Source organism: Microtus pennsylvanicus, chromosome 21 (genome assembly GCF_037038515.1).
Source record: "Microtus pennsylvanicus isolate mMicPen1 chromosome 21, mMicPen1.hap1, whole genome shotgun sequence".
NCBI classification, from domain to species: domain Eukaryota; kingdom Metazoa; phylum Chordata; class Mammalia; order Rodentia; family Cricetidae; genus Microtus; species Microtus pennsylvanicus.
The window spans coordinates 31,311,299-31,329,430 of NC_134599.1; the positions used below are offsets into that span (position 1 = coordinate 31,311,299).

General features: G+C 48.2%; 1 protein-coding gene across 2 annotated transcripts in view; it reads right to left on the reverse strand.

The window, feature by feature from the left end:
• Kcng3 (potassium voltage-gated channel modifier subfamily G member 3) overlaps positions 1-2,023 on the reverse strand; it is a 47,658-nt gene extending 45,635 nt beyond the window's left edge. The window contains exon 1 of one of the 2 annotated variants that reach the window (XM_075955165.1): positions 639-2,023. In XM_075955165.1, coding sequence (XP_075811280.1) covers positions 639-1,294 — 656 coding nt within the window. In that variant the 5' untranslated portion in view covers positions 1,295-2,023. The remainder of the gene's footprint in view (positions 1-638) is intronic. The other variant, XM_075955166.1, reaches the window with a different exon arrangement.
• Between the last annotated feature and the right edge of the window lie 16,109 nt (positions 2,024-18,132).

An 18,132-nucleotide genomic window follows, 5' to 3' on the forward strand; every position in this document is an offset into this window, starting at 1 on the left:
TTGTTTTCTTCCCCACACTGAAGACCCTTTGGATGAAACCGTAAATCTTTAATACCACACAGTGGACAGGAATTTGCTAGGCCCGTAACTTGGTCGGAAAGAAGGGAGGAAAAGGGCACGGACATCCATTATTCAGAGTCTAAAGCTCAATTAGCCTCCTTCAGAATTCGGCAATTCCATCCCAGCACACATTATGCCAAGGCTGTGCAGAATATATGGGCAGTACAGCAGACCACATTTCTACGGAACGAGACATCATCTTTTCAAACACCACCCGTATTGGCACATATTTCAAAGTGCTCTTAGCTCAAAATGAATTATCGCGTAAATTATTGCATATTAGCAATAAAAGTTTAGGGAATCTAGTTAGAAGGTTGCTATTTGCTTAGAATTAAACTACAAAGCCTGGGGGTTTTACCCTAAAAGGTGAGGTCCAAGCACACCCTGGCTGTGCCTGGTAAAGAGGGGCGGGGTTGGGGACCCACACATCACTGGGTTGGAGCGCCAGGGGTCTCCTGGGGCAGGAACAAGCCTGGCAGGGTCACCAGGCAGACAGGACGGAGACTGGACGGACGGCACGGACGAACGAACGGACGGGACGGGACGGACTGGACGGGCAGAGTAGCAGTGCGTCCTACCCGGAGGGCTCCCTCCCAGGGCCGGCGGAGTACCTGCTCCGGTCATCCAGGCTGCGGTTGTCGGCGGCCGCTGCGCGCCAGTCGGGCAGCGTGCTGGCGCACAGCACCACCATGGAGACGATCACGAACACCACGGACACGCTGGCCAGAATCTGCGCGGCCAGCGACGACGTGGGCTCCTCGAAGGTGCGCCGCATGCGCTCCAGCCAGCGCCGGGAGGGAGCCGCCTCGGACCCGGCCGGGCGAGCCTGCTCGCGGCCCGGCTCGTCTGCCGCGTGGAAGGTGTGGGTGTCGGACATGCGGTCGTCTAGGCGGCGCTGGCAGCAGTATTCCAGGTGCGCGCCCTCCAGGCCCCAGTAGATCATCTCGTTGTAAAAGGAGAGCTCGCACATCCGCGGCGCGAAGCGCAGCTTCCCGTGGCCGCGCACGTACAGCAGGATGAAGCCGAAGGCCTCCGAGTGCCGGTCGAAGAAGTACTCGTTGCGCTCCCGGTCGTAGTCGTCGCACACTTCGAGCACGTCGCGCTCCGAGCGGCAGCCGTGCAGCCGGCTCACACGGCGCAGCGGGAAGTCCTTGAGCAGCTCCCGGGACAGCGAGTACCGGGCGCCGCCCACGTTCAGCACCACCGAGGCCGCCCCGCCGCGCCCGAAGGTCATGGCTGGCCGCCCCGGGGGCCTGCCCACCGAGCGCACGGGGTGGCCGTGCCGTCGGGGCCCGCGCTCCCCAGGGGCTCGCGCCCCGCGCCGCCTGGATCCCCCCGCGGTGTCACTGCCGCCGCCCCGCGCTCCCGGGTTCGCTCTTCGAGAGTCCCGGTGGGTGTCCGCGGCTCCAGGCGGTGCCGGCCTCCCGGAGGGCGCGAGGTAGCCAAGGCGCCGTGGGCAGGGCTCCCCGGTCCCCGATGCACGCAGCCCGGCAGCCGTCCAGAGGCGAGAGGCAAAGTGAGCGGGCTCAGCGGCGGCGAGGAGCGGGCTCCGGGAGCCGGGGGCGGGGCCTCCCTCACCGTCCTCCCTCGCCGTCCTCCTCCTCGCCCGCCGGCTCCGCGCACTCCTCTTCTCCCTCCGCGCGCACCTCCTGCCTGCCCGCGCCCGCCCGCACCTCCCGGCTCGCTCGGGCTGGGATTCCCCGGCGCCCCGCCCCGGACCTCGGGCTCCCCGCCTCGTGACGCCGTGCGCCCCCGCCCGCAGTGGCCGGGAGGGCTGCGTGGGGCGTAATGCTGGCTGCGGGGAGCCCCGGGGCCATCGAAATGACCTGCACACCTCTCTCAGGTTCCTTTAAACCGTCCTCGAAAGGAGGGGCGGGAAGGAGGGGTGCAGAGGTGAGGACCAAGGTGCGAGATTGGGAGTAGGGAGCAGACGGCGTCTGGATGAGCCATTGCCAGAGACTGTTCGGTACCCGGGTCGGCTTCTAAGGCCGCCCTAAAGGATTTCTCAAAGCAAGCAACCTAGTCGCGGCTTTGCTTGCCGACTTTGCGCTTCCTCTCCGCTCGTGGGGCGCCCCACGTGCGGTGCGCTCCGAAGGCGGCCGCGCACCCAGCCCCTCAACCCACACCCGCTCCGCGCGCGACTCCAGGGGCCGGCGGACCCGCCCCGGCTCCCTTCTCTTTTCCAGCCTCAGGTCCTGAAAGGGAGCCTATATCGCTCTCACGATGCCTCTCGTGGAGTGGGGTGGCAGTCCGGAGAGAATCTTTCACTGGCAAAACCCAGAATGTCTCATTGCATCGGTCTTGCATTCTCCTTTTAATGCTGTCTCTATGTCTAGTCCTCCCCTCCCCCCTTGCACGCCCGTGCGACTGCGGCACCGACCCTCCAAAAGCAGAGACGTTCTTAAAGCTTGGTGAAGCCAACCACACTCTGCAAAGCCAAGGGGAGTGGGGTTCGACTTGGCAGACATTATTTCAAACATCAGTTCACACATCGGACACCGGCAGCCCAGCCCGTCAAAGGCAAGAAACACGTGAGTTGTATGTAATGGAGATGATGTTAGGATGCAAAACAAACACTGGAAGAAAAAAATATATAAGGGTGAAGGGGTAGGATTCGGTCCTATGACCACGGAGTACCTTGAGGAAGGGTTTTACTTTCTACTTTTCGTAATTTTGTAGGACTGCCCCGTGTCCGCTAGAGGTCACCATAAAGAGTCATTTGCTCTGGTTCTAGGGTAGATACTTAGGAAAACACAGCCGCTTGCAAATTTGAGTTCTCTCTTGACAAAGTCACCCTCGATGGTTCTTAGAGAATGAAAATCTCTGTAAGCTGTTTATCCCTAGACTCAATTTATTTTTTTAAAGCACTTAATGTGATTAAAAGCTCAAAAACAAGACTTATTTATCCGCTAAGTAGCTACTAAGCGAGGAAAACATCCTGAAGGAAGTGAATTCAATACAGAATGTAAAGGGGGGTTGGCGGTGAGTTGGCAAAGGAGTCCAAGTAGCAGGTTAGCGACAGTGAAGAAAGCTAATGCATTCGCCTGCTGAAACAATGGGAGTTCCATGACCTGTGTCCCTGCTAGGCTGTCAAAAATGGGATCCCTGAAGCTTTAACCAGAGAAGTGGCCAGATGAAAGCCTTATTTCAGGAAGATGCGCTGCCCTCTGCGTTATACTAAGGAAAAGGCTCTTTCAGCAAGCCAGGAATAGAAACCCCAACCTCTGGTCAGTAAAAATGAAGGCCAGATAGGAGAAACCCGGTATCTAGCAGGTCTTGGTAATGGATAGATTTATCCCAGAACACACTGATGAAAGAGAAAAAAAAGTTAGCAGGTGAGAGCCAGCCACCAGCCTGGCTTCACACCAATAAGAGCAAATTCATCAGGAGGTTGTTAAAAAATACTTTCTAAAAACATCACAAGCAACAGAATAGATATTGTGTTGGTTATTTACTTGAACATTACTATATTTATTTCCTGCGTTCTCTCTTCAAAGTCCCTTTACAGTCTGCTGTTGGAAGCAGTTAGAGAAATATCTCTTTTTAAATTAAATTTGAGCATAGAAAACAAATTAATTTGGTGACAATGCAGTTTATGTTTCCTAAGTATATTTTTACAATATTTCTTGGCAAGATAGGTTTAAATCATTTCATTTGTTTAGAGTGTAATATTCTTAGTTGATTGTAATACCATTAGCCACTATGGCAACAGCTATACCCAAATCATTTTCTTAAACAAAGTGTACAGAAAGATGCAGAAATGATGGGTTTGTCTCAGTATAATCTGGTTTAAAGACATTCTTAAAAATAATCCTGTTTATTTTATTGTACTCTGACAAGAGGATTATGCCGAGAATTATTACACCTGAGTGCTCATCTCGGTTCAGGATGGTATCTAGGGCCTTCATATATAAATACCTGGCATGCATTAAAATTTAAAAGCATCAGGCAGGATTTGAGTTTGGAAGAATCTGGAGGTTTCTCATTCTTAGTTTATCAACCATTTTAGAGAGGAGTCGGTTTGTGGCAAATGTGGCTGGAACTTGCTGGAGATCCTCTAGAAACGGAAGCGTGGCAGGACAAAGGCTTAAGTCACTCCCATCTCCAGCATCTGGACTGTCACCGCAACCTTCTACACTATTCTTCCCTGCCCCTTTAAGCCCGAATGGTGCACCAGACCGGATTCTGTCCATTTCCCCCAAGGCATCCCTAACTCAAACTCTAAAAGTTTAAACTCTAAAACTCGGAGTGGTGGCACATGCCTGTAATCCCAGCACTTGAGAGGTGTAGGCAGAAGGATCAGGAGTTCAAGGACAGCCTGGGCTACATGCTGAGTTAGGGTTTGGGGTCAGCCTGGGCTATAGGAAACCATTCTTTTCACACACACAATACACACACATAAACTACACAATCTCCAAAACCTTGACTGCAAATACAGCTTAATTGCTAAAGTGTTTGCATGCATGAAGCCAAAATCAAATAAACCAGGCTTGGTACATTCCTGTAATGCCGGCGTACAGAAGTTCAGACTGTCCAAAATGGCTGTTGGACTCTTCCTCCTCCGTGCGAAGCTGGCTGCACAACTTATTTGCCAAGTGATATGTAATAAGTCCCTTAACCTTTGAACGTCAGTTGACCATGCGTGAAATGAAGATAAGGATACTTATATTAGCAGGGTGATATGAATGTTAAATGAGATAGATAATGTGAGGATATTAGGTGCCCGGTGCATGACACTGGAGAAATTACATTTTGTGTATGTTTCCATTAGTTCAAACAAGCCATGTCATTGTAATTTGAATGATTCATATATGTTTCATGTTACTTCCACAAGGAAACATCAAGCCTTAGTTGAAAAGTTCTTTATACTATTAGATCTGGGCTCAATGTGAATTCCTACACCACTGGTGTTGAGAGGGGGCTGTGTCCTGCCCTAAATTATCCCATATTATGCAAAACAGGTTTTTCATGCTGTGCCTTGCCCTGAGAGACTCCATTTTACAAGTAACCATTAACTCCATTTTGAGTACAGAGATAGAAGCAGGTGGATTCTGCATCTTGGTGGGCATATCAGTACCATCTGTCCAGTCCAGCATCCCCACAAGGCACCTGCTGATGAATGACTTATTCCTAAACACAGAACAGATGCCACCCTCCAAATTTATCAATGAAACTAGAATAACAGGGCTGTATGACCACAGTCAATCCTATCAGGGACTGGGAAAGGTAGCTCATTGGTTAAAGTGCATGACGTGTGAATGTGAGGAGCTGAGCTTGGGCCCACAAAACCCACATAAAGCCACACACGGGAGTGTTTGTGCTTTCCCAGTGTCCCTAGGGTAAGATGGGAGGCAAGATGGGACTCTCCGGAAGCTTCCAGGCCAGCTAGCCTGGGATATACAGCAGCAAATGAGAGACTGTCTCAAACAGGTGGAGGTGAGGACCCATGTCAGAAGGGAAGTCCTCTGACGTTGATGAATTTGCTCTGGCAGGCACACGCCTGCACTCACATAAATATGAATATTTACACACACACATCTTACATACACACCAAAAAAGGATGAAAACAGGTCTGAGAACTTATAGGCACCGCAGGCTAAGCAAAGGAGAGAACACCTTCACCTGGACCCATGAACAGGACATCTAACAAGCCTTTAACCACAGCTCCCAGGAGGCAGGCAGATCTCTGTGAGTTCAAGGCTAGCCTGGTCTACACGTACAGTTGCTGCACACCCAGAGCTAAACAGAGAATCTGTGTCTCAAAAGAGAAAGGGGAAAAAAAGCAGAGTATGGCCAATGCTTTGCCCACCCACCCCTCATCTCCATCTGACTTCCTGGTGTGTGACTCCCTACTGTCCAAGGGACTTAGCTGGCCTGGTCTCCACAGACGGCACAGACTAATTTCTGACTGTTCATTCAGCTGTCTGGATCTGACCTTTCCTTCACCTCTGTGGCCTCCACGGTCCCACACTGCATTTCTGCAGCTTGACCCGACCGAGGCTCAACTCAACTTTGGCCCCAGCAGCTGCCCGGACTCAGCCTGACTCAGCAGCTCGGGCATATCTCTAACAGGTTAGTTATCTGCTTGGCCCACTGCCACCGCTGGCCCTCCACAGATGCTCAGCCTGGCCTCTTTGAGACTCTAGTACTTTTGGTGTAGCTACTTTAACCCTTTGTAGGCATTCTGTAACCTACATACGCCCATGGAGGAGGGGTTACTGTGTGATGTGTAAGTAATGTGTGGTCTGAGAATTGATATCTGTAATTAAAATTTAAATAAGAGAACCCACGTTTGCTTCAGCTGTCAGTAGAGGAACTTTAGAATCCCTGGCAAATGGCTCCCAGTAGAACTGATATACCTTGTGACTTTGTTGTTTTTCAGTGACTTTTGATATTGTACAAAGACATGAGTGTGTTCATTTGTATTTCTGACAGTGTGCCCATGACAACTGGGCCCTGCGTGACTGGCTTTATGTTAGCACTCTGAACATCTTGCCTGCCCAGAGCATTGGGAAGCGAAAGGCATAAGAAAAAGCTACTATTCAATACGCTTACATAGCAATTCTGTCTGCTTTGGAAGTCCCTGCTCTGCTGTTAATTCATATTTATGGATACTGTACTATAAAATAAAAAAAAACAAAGTAAGCCGGGCGGTGGTGACGCACGCCTTTAATCCCAGCACAGGCAGGCGGATCTCTGTGAGTTCGAGACCAGCCTGGTCTACAAGAGCTAGTTCCAGGACAGGCTCCAAAAACCACAGAGAAACCCTGTCTCAAAAAAAAAAAAAAGTAAAAAAGTATTTCTTTAAATGAAAATATAGCCTTCTAACTTCCCTGTTTTTATGTAATGAAAGACTGTAATGGCTTGGCCAGGGTACACAGTTGCCCCTGCATAAATAAATGCATAAATGCAAAAATAAATAAACGAATGAAATTCAGAAAAGTGGATTATGCCAGACTCCACACAGTACTCTCCTCTAAAACATTCTAGGCTGGAGAGATGCCTCTGTGGATAAGAGTACTGGCTGCTCTTCCAGAGGACCTGGGTTTGATTCCCAGCACCCGCATGACAACTGACAGCTGTCTGTTACTCTAGTTCCAGAAAAAGGTGTGTGTGATATATATGTGTGTATATGTATACATGATTCACTTATTTTTATGTGTATTGGAGTTTTCCTGAATATCATGTCACACACACACATATATAGAATAATCATTTTTTAAATATTTATTTATTTATTATGTATACAGTATACAATATTCTGTCTGTGTGTATGTCTGCAGACCAGAAGAGGGCAGCAGACCTCATTACAGATGGTTGTGAGCCACCATGTGGTTGCTGGGAATTGAACTCATGACCTTTGGAAGAGCAGGCAATGCTCTTAACCACTGAGCCATCTCTCCAGCCCCCTAGAATAATCATTTGATTGTAGATGCAGGACATGTACAATCTCAACCACTGTGGAAGCTGAGACAGGAGGATTGAAAGCTTGAAGCCAGCACGAACAGTATCCAGAGACCTTGTCTCCAAGTAGAGAAGAAATTGATGAATGATATTTCTTTTTTTTTAAATATTTATTTATTTATTATGTATACAATATTCTGTCTGTGTGTACGCCTGCAGGCCGCAAGAGGGCACCAGACCTCTTTACAGATGGTTGTGAGCCACCATGTGGTTGCTGGGAATTGAACTCAGGACCTTTGGAAGAACAGGAAATGCTCTTAACCACTGAGCCATCTCTCCAGCCCATGATATTTCTTAAAAGGTTTGTAAAATGGATGTACAGGCAGTTGTTTCTCAGTCAAGAAACAGGAGAGATATGAAGTTTACGTATTGATTATTGTTAGCATTTGCCTTTGCTAACTATGTGCAATGGTTATGTTTTTATTTTAAAAGAGAAAAATGAGCTGGTGACACGAGTCAGCAGGTAAAACTCACTTTTCGCACAAGCCTGACAACTTGAGTTTAGTCTCTGGTACCCATGATGGAAAGGAAGAACCAGCTCCCAAAGCTGTGCCCATGGGTTGACTGAGGTTTCTGTCCTGCCTGGTTTCCGCAGTCATTAAGTCCCAAAGAAATCACACAAATGTCTACACTAATTATAAACTGGTTAGCCTTGTATATCAGGCTTCTTATTAACTCTTATAACTTATTAGCCCATAATTCTTGTCTGTGTTAGCCACGTGGCTTGGTACCTTTTTCGGTGAGGCAGTCACATCTTGTTTGCTGTGTCTGGGTGACGACTACAGACTGCAACTTCCCTCTTCCCAGAATTCTTGTTGCCCTGCCTATACTTCCTGCCTGGCTACTGGCCAATCAGTGTTTATTTAAAATACAAGTGACAGGGTACAGACCATTGTCCTACATACCAATGGTGTGTATGTGTATGCACATGTACATATGCATGTGTGCATGCATGCACACACACAGTAGTAAATACAACAAAGAAAACTAGTTTTAAAATGTCAGCACATACCCTCCTACAAGACTACCTTTAGTTTAGGATGTCTTTGTCCCATTCCAGTACTAAACATTGAACCAGGAGTCTTACACACGCTAGGCAAGAGCTGTGCCACTGATCTACACTCCCAGACTCCTCCAGCCCCATGGTGGTGTGAAAGAAAATGGCTCCCAAAGGAAGTGACCTCGTTGGAATAGATGTAGTCTTGTTGGAGGAAGTGTGTCACTATGGAGGTGGGCTTTGAGGTCTTATAAATGCTCAAGCCATACCCAGTGAGTCAGAACACTTCCTGTTACCTGTGAGTCAAGATGTAAGAACTCTCAGCTGCCTCTCAGCACCATGTCTGCCTGTGTGCTGCCATGCTTCCTGCCATGACGACACTGGACCAGACCTCTGAACTGTAAGCGAGCCACACTTAAGTGTTTTCTTTTCTAAGAGTTGCCATGGTCATGGTGTTTCTTCACAGCAATAGAAACCATAAGACAAGTGCATTCTTGCTGTGTCCTCCATGTCAGTGATCCTGGGCCTCTACTATCCCAGAGCATGTATTATTGGCTTCTCATTGAAGTGTTGATGCAAATGTCACTTCCATAGACACACACGCGTACACCATACCTGCCAAAAAATTAACTTTCTAAACCTATAGAACGCCCAACATCAAGAATGAACTTCAGTAGGAACTAGTGATTCTGATAATGTCCATACAGAGCCCTCAACTGTGAAAAACCCTGGTGTGAGATGTTGGTTATGGGGGAGGCTGTTCTGTGGGGATGCAGGGGATAGATATCTGTACCTTAATTTTGCAGCAAATCTAAATCTATTCAAAATGTAAACTTTGAAAAGTCATCTTGCTCATTCACCTGTTCCTTGTTGATCATTTGTCTTCCTAACAGATTTCTCTCTCTTTGAAAGCTGGGACCTTGGGACCAGTTCCAGATCAGTGCCTTTCTCCTTCCCAAAGTGCAGTAACTACCTAGTGAAGGCATAGTGACAACTGCTGTTTGCTTAAATATTGTTCTCTGAGTGCTGAGCTGGCACAGGAAGCAAGGCTGGAATTAGACATCTGGGGAAATTTGGGCTTTTTCTGAAAGCCACTTCAGACCTGGCACACTGGTAGAGATGCTGGCGCTGCTTTTCCCCTGAGCCCGTGGTGGCTTTGAGCCCTGTAGAAGCCCTGCTCATTGGTTTGACAGGCTCCAGCCTGGCATCAGTGAGTTCAGTCTTCACTCCCTACCCAGCAAATGTTCCAATCAGAAAAGTTCCTGCACCCAGTTCCAGTCAGCTCTGGGTCCCCTCACCCCCAGTGTTGCTCCTAGAGAGGAACTGATAAGGGAGTAGGTAGTGTAGCAAGGAAAGAAGAGCCATCCAGTGTGGAGGTCACCCCTTTAAATAGGCGTACTGTGGAGCACAGCCCAATAAAGCCATCTTTCTCGCGCGCGCGCGCGCGCGCGCGCGCGCGCGCGCGTGTGTGTGTGTGTGTGTGTGTGTGTGTGTGTGTGTGTGTGAGAGAGAGAGAGAGAGAGAGAGAGAGAGAGAGAGAGAGAGAGAGAGAGAGCTGGGCGTGGTGAGATGCATATTCCTGCAATCCCAACACTTGGGAGACTGAGGCAGGAGGATCCAGAATTCAAAGCCAACCTGAGCTACCTGGCAATATTCAGTCTCAAAAAAAAAAAAAGTTCCTCTGCAGTTAAGAACACTTGCTCTTGTAGAGGACCAGGGTTTGGTTCCAGCACCATCTGGTAGCTCACAGACACCTGATCCAATTGAGCTGATGCCCTCTTCGGGCTCCTTACATGCATACGGCTAAAACAAGAATGAACATAAGACAAAAATGAATAGCTTTCAAAATAAACGCAAGAGAATAGGGTGCGATTCTGGAGGTTCTGTGTCTTGGCGTAGGAACTACAGGAAACATGGACAGCAACCACTTGCCTGGGTACCCAAGGGGAGACACCCGCCAGCAAAGACAACCTTGAACCCAGACAGGAAGGAAGTGGGAAAACCTGGCAGAAAATGGGAATCCCTCATCCTGCCCTTTCCCACATCGTGCAACATTCAGATGGCCCAAGGGAGGATTCCATGCAGGAGAAAATCGACGTTTTCGCAATGAATGAAGTTTCCCACTGTGTTCTGTTCGTTCTGCGAGGAGTAGAAGTGTCTTTACCAACATTAATGAACCGAGATTAAACCAGTTAGGAGTCAGCTTTCAAAACACCTGCTGTTCTTACCCGCAGTCCTGACAGCAGGACACTTCCAGTCCACAGCCCTCCCCCCCGCCCCCCCAACTTCCCTGCCTCCCCCCCCCCCCCCCCCCCCCGCCCCACGCAGAGCTATCAGTTCTGCCTCAGGAATGGCTGATGTTGGCTGCAGCCAAGCTTAAGGTGTTTCCGGAAATGACCTTCTTACTGTAGATACAACCAAATTTGCGTCAGCTCCTCAGTAACGATTGATCCACCCCTCAATAGCAACTACATTTTCCCCTCAAAGTACAGGATTTAAAATGAAGGTCTGGAAGTGTTTGATTTAAGAACTTCAGTTCCAGTTTGTCTGGTTTGGGAATGAGGTTTTGGTTTTGGTTTGGTTTGGTTAGGGTTTTTTGTTGGTTGGTTGGTTGGTTGGTTGGTTGGTTGGTTGGTTGGTTGGTTGATTGGTTGGTGTTTTCTGAGACAAAGTCTCACTATGTAGGTCTAGCTGGCCTCAAATTCCTTCAGCATCAGTTTCCACAGTGTCTGGTTTCAGATTTATCTGTTGTGCGTGGAGGTAGGGTCTCCAGTAGCTCAGGCTGGCCTTGAGTTCCCTATTTAGTTAAGAATGGCCTTGAACTCCCAATCTCCCTGCCTTCGTTTCTCTGAGTGCTGGGACCTCAGTGTTTAGTAGAAGATAAAGGACATTCCATTCTGACGTGTGTGACTCTTTCTATGAGAAAGAAATGTCACCGAGACGTACTGACAGGTTAGCCAAAAATAACTCAGTGGAAAAGGGGCATAAGCATCCAGAAGGTTTACAAGATGGTTTCTGTTTCGTTTTGAGAAGGGTGTCCTCACAGTGTTTCTCATGCTACCCTCAAAGGTCTGGATTCAGTTGGTTCTCGCTCAGCCTGCTGAATAATGGGTGTGTCGGCACCAGCAGGTCACTGCTCCTGACAGGTTTGCTCGTTTGTTGTGACTGTTATATTTGTGTGGAGGACAGAGCATCAGTGTAGAGACCATAGGACAATTTGTGGGAGCCACGCTCTCCCAGTATGTGGGTCACCAGTGGGCTCCTTTACCCCCTAAGCCATCTCCCCGCCCCTAACTCGCAGTCTTTATTTTATTCGTTCATCCAGGCATTCCTTTATTGAGACGAGTTCTCACTATGCAGCACTGGCTAGCCTGGGGCTCCCTATGTAGGCCAGGCTGGCTTCAAACTCACAGAAATCCTGCTGCCTCTGCCTTCCAAAAGCTGGGATCAAAGATGTGAGCCACAAAAGAATCAACCAAACAGTAATGAGAGTGGTGGTGCACATCTTTAATCCCAGCATTCAGAGGCAAAGATAGGCAGGTCTCTAAATTCAAGGCCAGCCGGGGCTACACACAGAGAAACTTGTCTCAAGAAAGAGATGAAAACAAAAATAAACAAAAAAAGAACAAAATGATGTGAGCCACTGTGCTCGTCTATTGCAGGTTAGATTTTAAAGGTGGTTTTGAGAAGGTGTATCTTGGTTAGGATAAGCCTGAATCAGGTCTGGACCAGGGAGCAAAGCCTGTGCCCCAGCAAGAGAGGAGACGAGGACCTGCTGGAGCTCTCCCAAGTTTGCAGGAGTCTTCTATGCAGCCTCCTGGGTGACTTAAGAGTCTGTCTGGAAAAGGCATCTTCTCTGGCCGAAGGAGCCGTGCCCTCTGCGTAACGTTTGCTAGGACTTTATGTCTTCCAAGTAGGATTTTTCCTTTCCAGAGGGAAGTAATCAGAAACAGGAATCTCTAGGCGAGAAGCTCTTTGTACCCTTTCACGGGCTTCTCCTGTGATGGATGAAACTGCAGGAACAATCAGAGCAGATGTCAGCGTAAATCTCCAAAACAGAGAAGAAAATAGGCTTGCCAAGTCCTCCGAGGATGCCCGGGCATTCCCGCCTCCAGGTACAGAGTGTGTTTGACTTGGACAGCCGTGGGGAGGATTAGCGAGCACTCGATAGCTGTTCCAATGGTCTGTTTCAATTGCAATGGATACTTGGAGAAAGACAAATTGTGTGTGACTTCTGTTGAGTCAGTGTTTAGTCAAGACTTTGAATTTATAGTTCACTGTACTTTTACCCTAGTAGCCGACTCGGGAGTGAGATTTATACTCTGTATAGATTAGACATTACTGAGACATCCCGACTTACAATACCCCGAAGGGAACTCCAATTTTAATAGTGCAGGTAAAACTGAACTTTCCCAGACTGTGAAAATAAGAAGTGTACAGTAATATTGCCACGTCATGTGAATCAGGCCTCTTGGGGTTCCATAGAGGAATGTCCCAAGCTGCCCTCAACTTCACGGCCTTGCTGAAGCGTCTCCTCTTCGGAGAGGTTGCCATTTTCAGCTGCTCCTCCAATGAACATCTCAGCTCATCTTTGCGTTAGAGAGGCCCTCGCTACATATGGAATGTGATTTAGAATTCCTGACCTTTGCTCAGAATTTCAGAAGGAGTTAGCCAGGCATTGTGTGGGTCAGTCAGTCTCAGTAGAACAAATGTCCTCCCCCACCCCACCTTTCTCTCCAGTACCAGACTGAGGTTGAGACAGTGTCTTACTAGGTTGTCCAGACTGGCCTTAAATTCAGTCTGCAGCCCAGGCTGACCTCAAACTCTTGATCCTCCTGCTTCAGCCTCCTGAGAAACTGGGATGACATATTTGTACCACCACCAAGCTGGGCTGAATAAATGTCCTGAGAGCTGGACATCTCTGGATGCTGGCTCTCCTCAATCAGACCAAGCTGTACCATTCTAAAAAGAATGATGGTCTAGACCCTCAGCAAGGGTGACAGAGAACAGCTGATAACCCAGAACAGAGATCAGAAAGCCACTACCTGCCCATTTTCCTTTTGCGATGCTAGAGGCCACCCATATGCTAAGTCCAGCTATGCCCCACTGCTGTTTCGTTTATTTGCTTAGTTCTTTAGTTGCCTTTGTTTATTTTCACTATGCATCCATAATTAGCCTTGAACTCAACGTAATACCCCTGCCACAAACTGCTAAGTTCTGGGATTGCAGGCCTGTTTCCAATGACATATTTTTTAAAACTTGTTTTATTTATTATTATTATTATTAGTTGTTGTTGTTAGTGGTGGTGGTGTGTGTGCAAAGGCAGGTGAAAGAGATACGTGTGAGACACATGTGGAGGTTAGAGAACAGAGTCTTTGATTACCTTTGTATGGATTCTGGGGCTCAGACTCGGGTTACTAGCCTTGGAGAGCACGTGCCCTTTGTACACTGTACCATCTTTTCAGCTCCTAAATGAACCATCTTTCTGAATAAAGTTTATTAGATACATGACTATACATATCACTCATTGTTTTATTTTTTTTTAAATATTTATTTATTATGTATACAATATTCTGTGTGTATGACTGAAGGCCAGAAGAGGGCGCCAGACCTCTTTACAGATGGTTGTGAGCCACCATGTGGTTGCTGGGAATTGAACTCAGGACCTTTGGAAGAGCAGGCAATGCTCTTAACCACTGAGCCATCTCTCCAGCCCCTCATTGTTTTATTTTAAAAGTGTTTGTAATGAATAGTTGATGGTGTGACTGACTGTGCAGCCTTTGAGTCCTAAAGCATCTACTCTCCACAGCCATCCCTTGCATCTCTAGAAGAAAATGAGGGAACACACATGCGCACGCACGCACGCACGCACTACAGTCATGAGTAAAAGGAAAGAACCTCCCCCAGAGGGCCACTAGGAGGCATGAGAAGAACAATGGTCACAACAGGAAGTCAAGACCTGGCTCCAGAGCCCTCCTGGCCAATAGCAGAAACACTTGTAGCAAGATACATTGCCCAGAGGAAGAGTGCAACAAGGCTTATCAGGGTGCTCAGAAATACTCTTTGAACAACCACAGAGGACAAAAACCAAGGTGGAGCCGCAGGGCAGAAAACAAAGGACTGCAGAGAGCCCCTTGGGGAAGTGAGGCCCAAATGACACAAAGCCATGAGGCGAGGCCTGAATTCTCTGAGAAAGATCAATAAAGTCCTAACAGACCTGCCAGCATCTCCATTTAAAGTCTGTCAGGGACTCTGGGAAGGGCTTTGAAGGGCTCCAGATCCCAGGGAGACTCACCAGTGGTGCAATCCACATCAGAACTGAGAGCGTAAGAACTCAGGTTTGCGATATGAAAACAGGCAAATCGTGTCTCTCTCAGTGCCCAGAGGTTGTGCTTAGCCGACTTCTCATGGGTGGTGCGCTCTACCGGGGGAGGCAGAGCAGCTGGGACAGTCGCTATGCGGACTCAAGTACCTGCGTTCTTTTAAACAACTTGGACTGGTATCTCAAGGTCCAAATCAGGAGCAGAAGGAGAGGGAGCACGAGCAAGGAACTCAGGACCGCGAGGGGTGCACCCACACACTGAGACAATGGGGATGTTCTATCGGGAACCCACCAAGGCCAGCTGGCCTGGGTCTGAAAAAGCCTGGGATAAAACCGGACTTGCTGAACATAGCGGACAATGAGGACTACTGAGAACTCAGGAACAATGGCAATGGGTTTTTGATCCTACTGCACGTACTGGCTTTGGGGGAGCCTAGGCAGTTTGGATGCTCACCTTACTAGACCTGGATGGAGGTGGGTGGTCCTTGGGCTTCCCACAGGTCAGGGAACCCTGATTGCTCTTCGAGCTGATGAGGGCAGAGGACTTGATGGGGGAGGGGGAGGGAAATGGGAGGCAGTGGCGGGGAGGAGGCAGAAATCATTAATTAATAAATTAAAAAAATAAAATTAAAAAAAAACAACTCTAGGTTTGCACTTCGCTTTGTGTATGAGCACCTGTGTGTGGTTGTTTGGCTTCTTTTGCCAATGCTGTGAGGGCAGCCTAAGTTCCTACAGATGCTAGATTAGAGCTCCCTATGGAGCCCCACCCCAGAACCCCATGTTCACTTTTAAAACTCCTGCAGAAACAAGTGTTCCCTTGCTATACTAAAAGCAGAGGGCTTGGGGGCCATCCCCGGGCTTCAGGGTGGCAGCAGTAGGAGGAGATCACAAATACAACAGAAATGTGACTCCTTATGACCCCAACATTTCCAAAAGCACCGAAGATGGACATGCTTTCTTGGAACTCAGGGGGTTTTTCTGGTTTGGGAGTCCAGCCCAACCCAGTCATCGAGGTGTCCCAAAGTGACAATCTCTCCTTTTTCAACGATGGTTTTGTAGAATTAAGGTGTTTACAGGCACGTTAACTCAAAGGAAATGTCAGAGCTTTGTTTTAGAAAATGGCCTTGCCTTTGTATCAGGGGAGGGGAGCTGGCTACAGGAGTTGAGTCTGGAGACAGTAAATACAATTGCGCCATTTCCTGCTTCAGCCAGTTCCTCCAAAACCTGCTTGAACAGCTTTATTTTATTTGTTTTGTATTTGAGAGCGTCTCACTCCACAGCCCAAGTGTAAAGTAAAGACGAGGCCGTGCCATGGTGCAGGTTACTCTATATTGTGTGAGTTTTGTTCTTGTGATTTGCTTGAGACGAGGTCTCCTATAGCCCCACTGGCCTTCATTTTGATAAGTAATTGAAAATGGCCTAGAACCACACATCTTCCTGTTTCTACCTCTTCAGTGCTAGAATTACAGGCACAGTAATAACTGTTTAGCTAGGCTGACTTTATGTGGTCCTTGGGAATTGAACCTAGGGCTATGTGCATGCCAGACAAACACTCTACAAACCAAACTATATCCCAGCTTCTTTGGGTGCTCACATGTGTGTGGTGTGTGTGCATGTGTGTGTGTGTGTGTGCATGCGTGTGTGCATGTGTGTGTGCATGTGTGTGCATGCATGTGTGCATGTGTGTGTGTGCACACACGCATAGCCACACAAGTGGCATGGTGCATGCACAGACACAAGAGAACAACTTTCGGGAGTCGGGTCTCTCCTTCTATCATGTGGGTCTGTGGTGTCAGGTTTGGCAAGTGCCTTGACCTTCTAAGCCATCTTGCTGTCTTTGCTTTCTTCTTTGGGACAGAGTTTCATGTAGCCTAGATAAGCCTGGAACTCATTATGCAGGTGAATTCTTGGTCTTCTTGCCTCCACTTCCCAAGTGCTGAGATTACAGGGTTGTCACCATGCTCAGAATCTCCTGTAAGTGACTTTCCTTTGAATATTCCATTTACAAAGGCCTGGGAGATAGCTGTAACCTCAGCCTTGGCAATGGATCCTGGGAGCTCATTGACCAGCCAGGAAACCAAAACAGCAAGCTTCTGGTTCATTGAGATACCCTGTTTCAAGGCCATAAGACCAAAAAGCAACATAAGACACATGACATAGTATCCTGCTCTGGTGTCTACGTGAGCACTACAGACGCATGTGTATGTATCACTCATACATATACATACATTTATCATAGACACACATACTCACATACACACTCACACATCCTACAGGGCGTGACAGCCTACTCTGGCTTTACATAAGCGTTGTGCACTCATGTGCATGTTCACTCATACATATGCATGCATTTACCATATCCACACAGACAAACATCACACACATATACACACACCCCAGATTGGGAAAAAAACAACAACCTAGAATTGCCAACAGTCAGCTGTAAAACAAATCGACTTGGCGCTGCGTGGTAAGTTACATCCAATGAAACTGACATAGCTTGTGGATTTATGATTATGCAGTCAGTTCTGACAGAAAAAGACACAAACCTGTCCACCTGCGTTTCTGACATAGAGCAAGCTCACAAAGCAAACAGACCCTAGGACTCACTATGTTGCCCAAGCTGGCATTGAACTTGCAGCAATCCTCCTGCTTCAGCCTTCCAAAATTTAGGATTACAGACGTAAGCTATCACACCCAGCAAGTAGTTTTAAATATAGAGAAAAGGCTAAGAGGAGAACAGTTACTAAAGTCTGCAAAGAAACCAGGAAGACTAAACGGGAAGGAAAATACACCCATGAGAAACTGAACTAGCTTACCCCGGACCAGCGGATGACGAAGGATGAAACACAGTAGAGAAGATAATGTCTCGATCTTGGGGGTGGGGGTGACAGGCTGCTTTGTTTTGCTTTGAGACAGGGTCTCGCTACATAGCCCTGGCTAGCCTGGAACTGTTGCTATGTAGGTTAGGATGGCCTTGAACTCCCAGAGATCTGTCTACCTCTGTCTCCCCGTTGCTGAGATTAAAGGCAGGGCGTTGTGATTTTTTAAAAATGCTGCAAGATCCCCTGTGGCAGTAGGCAGCAGAAATGTTGGTAGCGGGCCATTTGGTGGCAGGCAGAGGGCAGCCAGTTCCCAAGTGGTGGCTGGTCCCAAACAGGGAGATACATGGCGGGCGGGCTGGTCCCAGCTAGCCCAGCCGTGTGAGCAGGCGGCAGGTGGGAAGCACAAGGACAGACACATCGTACAGAATAGAATTGGATATTTATTACTTAGAGGAGGTGGGGGA